At 33.3% G+C, this 5,656-nt stretch overlaps 1 protein-coding gene across 1 annotated transcript; it reads left to right on the top strand.

The window, feature by feature from the left end:
* The first annotated feature begins 404 nt into the window (after window positions 1-404).
* LOC122591671 lies at window positions 405-5,005 on the top strand. Its single transcript, XM_043763923.1, has 5 exons — window positions 405-828; window positions 2,630-3,211; window positions 3,304-3,414; window positions 3,872-4,308; window positions 4,388-5,005. The coding sequence occupies exons 1-5, from the start codon at window positions 405-407 to the stop codon at window positions 5,003-5,005; spliced, it is 2,172 nt and encodes a 723-aa protein (XP_043619858.1).
* The last annotated feature ends 651 nt before the right edge of the window (window positions 5,006-5,656 follow it).

Below are 5,656 nucleotides of genomic sequence, written 5' to 3'. Positions count from 1 at the left end.
ATGCTACAGCTACTTTTATTAAACATACCCGAATTTGTTTAAATTTACGGAAAAATAGAATGCAAAAGTTAGAAATGGATGATTTGTCATTATACACATTAAATGGAGAGAATCTTGATTTATTGTTAATTAAGATTATTAATTAAGCTTAATGAAAATTTTATTGTTATCTATAAGCCTATAGGGCTGAAAATAGCAAATCTCTAAAAATAAAATATAAAAAATAGTACATATACTCTGAGCTGCACATTAGATACCACCTACCCCACACTTTCCTTTCATACGTACACTAGTACATCAAGTCAACTAGTAAGTGTATCTTTATAGTCTTTCACTCTTTCTAGTTTAAAAGGTAAATAAGAAGGAAGGATTGACAGATAAAACAGACAAAGAAATCAAGTGTCATGGCAGATCCTTCTTCCAACAATAAAAGCTTCATAGTGGAAGTTGGTGAAGAATATCCATACCCTTCATATGTTATTGCCCCACATTTTGTTACTGTGAAGCTGGGTGGTAAAGACAAATATGATGTGTGGAAAACGCAGATGCTATGTCTCTTGAGGAGTCATGGTATGCTCGGTTTCATTGATGGAAAGATTGTAAGACCCTATGAGGATCGAAACTCTAGTAGGAGGAAATTCGTAAAAGACAGGAAGAAGGCATGGATGAGGTCCGATTCACTTGTTACCGGGTGGATACTTGGTTCACTCTCTGAAGAGGCAGCAACTGAAGTTATCAATTGTCTTAGTGCCAAACACAATAATTCAGATTTCACTGCAAGAGATGCATGGGATGAGTTACAACATAGATATGGTCCTTCAATACCAGGTACAATTAGTTCAAAAAGGTTATGATAGTTTTTTTTTCCAATATTATTGCATCTTTTTAATTTGACAAATAGTATATTGCTTGGTAATGCATGTACGTGAAGGATACCTGACCCTATTTTATGTATTAAAATTGCATATGTTTTAATTTGACATATACTCCCTCTGTCCCAAAGTGTGACATTTTGAGTTTTTTTTTTCAACTTTAACTATAAATATTTTTGTTTATATTATATAACACTTGATATAACATATATAAATTGATTGACTTTCAAATATACTTTTCATTGGTATAACTTTAATCAACTAACATATAACACACACAAAGATATTTACGATCAAAGTTGGAAGAAATAGACTTAACTAGTCAAAATATGACAACTAGAATGAGACGAAGGGAGTGATATAGTTTTTACCAATCTTCTAAGCAGGGACGGATTCACTATGGGGGCAGCGGGGTCAACTGCCCCGACTCCAATTTTAATACAATGTAAAATTTTAAAATTGAAATGGTATATTTGTAATTTTTACTTTAAAAAAAAGGAAAATAAATAGGCATACATACAAATATTATTTTTATGGTTTTCATAAACATATTTTTTGAAAATCATTGGTTATCAAAATATTAATTTTGAGATAGATCTTTTCCTGTGGGATGATTAAAAACTTGACTTGTTTTTACTTTTAATAGAAAAAATAAAGAAAGTTTGATAAAAAACTTTCTTTGTTTGGGTACGTAAAGGTATAATACATTAATAGTGTAACTCTTGGTGAAAAAATTATTTTCTTTCAAATTATTCTATATATTTATTACAAAAAACTAGTTATAATAATCATAATAGTTATGTTAAAAAAGATATACGTACATAAGCTAGTTATATCATAAACAGATATATTTTTCGGGTTTCATGCATTTTGGTTTACGTTTTCATTTAATAAGATGTGTGGTTTATATATATTGAAAAAAACTTGTAGTTTTAAATATGAGTGTTACACTCGGTGTGGGGACAAAATTGTTTTGAGGGTCGATTTTCTATTCTCGAGTTAGGGTCCAAATTTTTTACATTATCAAATACGACTTTTATACGTATGACAAATAACTTTAAAATTTGCCCCCTCATATAAAAATTAATTTCTGGCTCCGTCTCTGATTCTAAACACTCTAACTGAACTCATTTTCCAAACAATTAGGTCAACATTGACTCTTTCAACTTACACATTTACGGACTGAACAAAAACTTAATATAAACTACCTAATTAAAGTCAATAATAAACCTTACTTAACTTACTGAAAATATTAACTTTAAGTACTAGACATATTCTACTTAAAACGACGTTTTGACTCAACATGGTGATTAGTGTTATATCTATACTTCGATTATACACCCCTCAAAATGGAAAGTGTTACCAAAATGTCACATGTGAAATTACCAAAATGTCCTTAATAAACACCCCACCTTGGAAGGGTTTTATAAATTATCAACTTTGCCTTTATTGAATTAATTTACATCCTAAATTTTTATCTTGTTAATTTACATTCCAAGTCCTTATCTTATAAAATAGTTCTATTATCTTAACATCAACTTACATCACTCGACACCAATTGTCGATGTCATCACCACGCGTCACCAACCCCATTATACCGTTGTCGCCGTTACCGCCGCCGCATTGCGCGAGAACTATGCTCGTTTTGTTTAATGTTTAATTTAACCATGTTTTTTTTTTCTTTAGAATATAACCAAGTAGGTATACATTATGCCTTATACGCATCTTTGAACTTTTATTTCATTTATTATTTGTAGTTAATTCACCTACTGGAATTGATACAGAAGAAGAAGAAACACAAACGAAAGTAACAGAAGCACCAACTGACAAATCGAATTCAAAACCTGAAGATCACATATTAAAATTATTGATTTTTTTTATTCAAGTTGGAGCTTCGGGAGTTGTTCGTTCCATTATAGACAACAATAAGATCAAACCGATGGAGGAAATAACCATTAATGGCGACACGATACTCCATGTGGCAGTGTGTTTTTCAACGGAGAATCATGAAACATTTAAGTATTTGTTGTCATCATTACCGGAAGAGAAATCACTATCGGATTTGGTAAACTCAGATGGAAGCACCCTGCTTCATGTTGCTGGTGTTGTTGGCAACACCGAAGCTGCTAAAATTTTATTGGAAAAAAATACAGATTTGTTATTGGTCGAGGACAACAATGGTCACACACCACTAGCATTATCCCTTTCTAATATTCATCCCAACACATCTCGGTGTCTTATAGATAAAATCAAAAATGATGATAACCAGAAGCATCGGCTGTTTTCCGGCAAAACTGGGGATGATCTTCTAGTTCTTGCCATCTCTTCTAAAAAATTTGGTAAGAGTAGTACGTAGTCTATATATTGACTTCAAATATGAGTATTACAGAACTTTACCCCACTAACTTTCTCAAATTATGCATCTGCGTAGGTTTAGCAAAGGATTTGTTGACGGAGTACAAAACTATACATAGTGAAGCTGTGCTGATGGCTATAGCTCAAAACTTCCCATGTGAACTCAAATTTTGGGGACGGATACGAGGTTTGTTTATTGATTATTTATTCTTTTATGTTTCTTCCCCTTTTCAGTTTATTGCTGAGGATTTTCGTGTAACCAACTTCATTTTCTGTGTTGTAGCAAGGAGGGATATTATTTACAAAGTACTGCATTTTGGTAACTTCAGATGCTCTCGGTTATGTGGTTGCTGTTGCCACGAGACAATACTATATTTTTTCCTTAGAGGTATTTACTATGTAACCTGCTATAACATACTTGCAAGATTTAATTTACTACCACTTCCATAGCCCCAGATGCATTTTAAGAATCTGTTCATCTTGAAGCAGGAATTAATAGGATTCAGTACTGTTTCGGGCTAATCCTTTCTTACATTCGTAAGACCCTAATCAACAATTACTTATTACAACCATTGTATAACTGATAATTATAATTATACTCCTTTGGTTAATTGAGATGCTCATGAGTTGGATCTTTGTTGCAGTATGGCCATTCGTTAAAAAGAGAGTTGGAGTTCTTAATGATGCCTCCGATTTGTTACGTAAAGTATGTGAAAAAATACACAAAACCACTGACCGTAGTGATCACTATTACTTAAATCCTGTTTTTGAAGCCACAAGACAAAATGCATTCGAGGTTGTTGAACAGATTGTGTCACATTTTCCGAATGCAATTAAGGGTACCAATGAAGATGGCCACGATTTTATCCAATATGCTGTAATCAATCGTTCTGAAGCAGTTTACAACATGCTTTTTCAAATGAGCGCAGATACAAACATTGATAAGAAACATTATAAAATAATCAACGACCACTTTGCGAATAACCTCTTACATCTGGCAGCGAAATTGGCACCTTCTAACAAACTGAATCTTATATCAGGTGCAGCTTTGCAAATACAACGGGAACTCCAATGGTTTAAGGTAAGAATCTCTGATGACTCATACTGTTTAACTTTTATCAAGCATCAAAACGGTTAATTAATATATTCTAATCTAGTAGGAAGTAGAAGGATTTGTAAATCCAATAATCAGGATTCAAAAGAACTCTTCCGGTAAAACACCTCAAACGGTATTTACCGAAGCACACAAGGATTTGGTGATCGAAGGAGAAAAATGGATGAAGGAAACAGCACAGTCGTACACAATCACAGCTGCGTTAATCACCACAATTGTGTTTGCAGCGGCTATTACAGTACCCGGAGGAAACAACCAGGATAAAGGGATACCAATTTTTAGAAACAACCATGCCTTCACAGTATTTGCAGTATCAGATGCCATATCATTATTTGCAGCTGTTACGTCGTTGTTAATGTTTTTATCAATCCTCACCGCACGTTTTCCTCAAGAAGACTTTCTCATCAAGTTGCCTAGAAGGTTGATAGTAGGCCTCTTAGCCTTGTTTATCTCGACAACAACCATGATTGTTGCTTTTGGAGCAACATTATACCTTGTGTTCGGGCAAGGGGACTCGAAGATCCTTATTACAATATGTGTATTGACATCGTTGCCAATTACCTTGTTTGTGAGGTTGCAGTTTCCTCTTATTGCAGACTTGGTGAGTGCCACATATGGTCCTAGTATCTTTGTTAAAATTCACTCATATAATGGTATTTTCTGAATCTTCTTTTAGCTTTAAAGTTCATTCCCTAAGGACAAATAATTAGAGATATGTAGTTGATTGCTTAATGTTGTTAAATTATTTATATATATTGTTTGTATGATTCTTATCGATCTAGCAATGACATTTTTTATGTTTAACACCTTTCCTCCAAAATAAAGTCTTCACGTATAGCCTTAAAGTAATCCAAAATTAATCGGACCAATGGACCATCTCTTAAAGATCAATACTTTCATCGTGATACAAGGTTCTAATCACAAGTGGACACAAATGATATACCCTTAATTATCTGATCACCTGAGATGCATGTACTTTATAATCCCAAGATTCTTTTTGCACACCTTTAGCCCTCTAACTTCATCTTCATTTAGTCACTCAATTAAACCATTTCACTTCCAAACGATACAAAGCTAAGATTGACCAACCAGCTTATTTCTCAACAGATTGGATTTCTACTTTTTGATAATGATAGTTTAATTGGGAAAAATTCTACTTTCTTTCTCTAAATGATAGCCGAGAGGTATTTGGCACTGAGTCATGAACGTGTATCATATTGCATTCAGAAATTTAACACCAGAATCGTACGTTGTCAACCTTTGATAACCATCATTTTGGTCATCTTAGGTTTTCATTTTGTCTTCATGGCATGCC

This window comes from Erigeron canadensis, chromosome 3 (genome assembly GCF_010389155.1).
Source record: "Erigeron canadensis isolate Cc75 chromosome 3, C_canadensis_v1, whole genome shotgun sequence".
Classification (NCBI taxonomy): Eukaryota; Viridiplantae; Streptophyta; class Magnoliopsida; order Asterales; family Asteraceae; genus Erigeron; species Erigeron canadensis.
The sequence above is the reverse complement of the archived record's forward strand: the minus strand, read 5'-3'. Positions and strand labels throughout refer to the sequence as shown.

Bases quoted from the DNA above. Each gene is read 5' to 3' on its own strand.
- LOC122591671 (XM_043763923.1), top strand. From the start codon at position 405: ATGGCAGATCCTTCTTCCAACAATAAAAGCTTCATAGTGGAAGTTGGT. The intron at 829-2,629 runs GTACAATTAGTT...TATTATTTGTAG, and splicing joins ATATGGTCCTTCAATACCAG to TTAATTCACCTACTGGAATT. The intron at 3,212-3,303 runs GTAAGAGTAGTA...GCATCTGCGTAG, and splicing joins CATCTCTTCTAAAAAATTTG to GTTTAGCAAAGGATTTGTTG.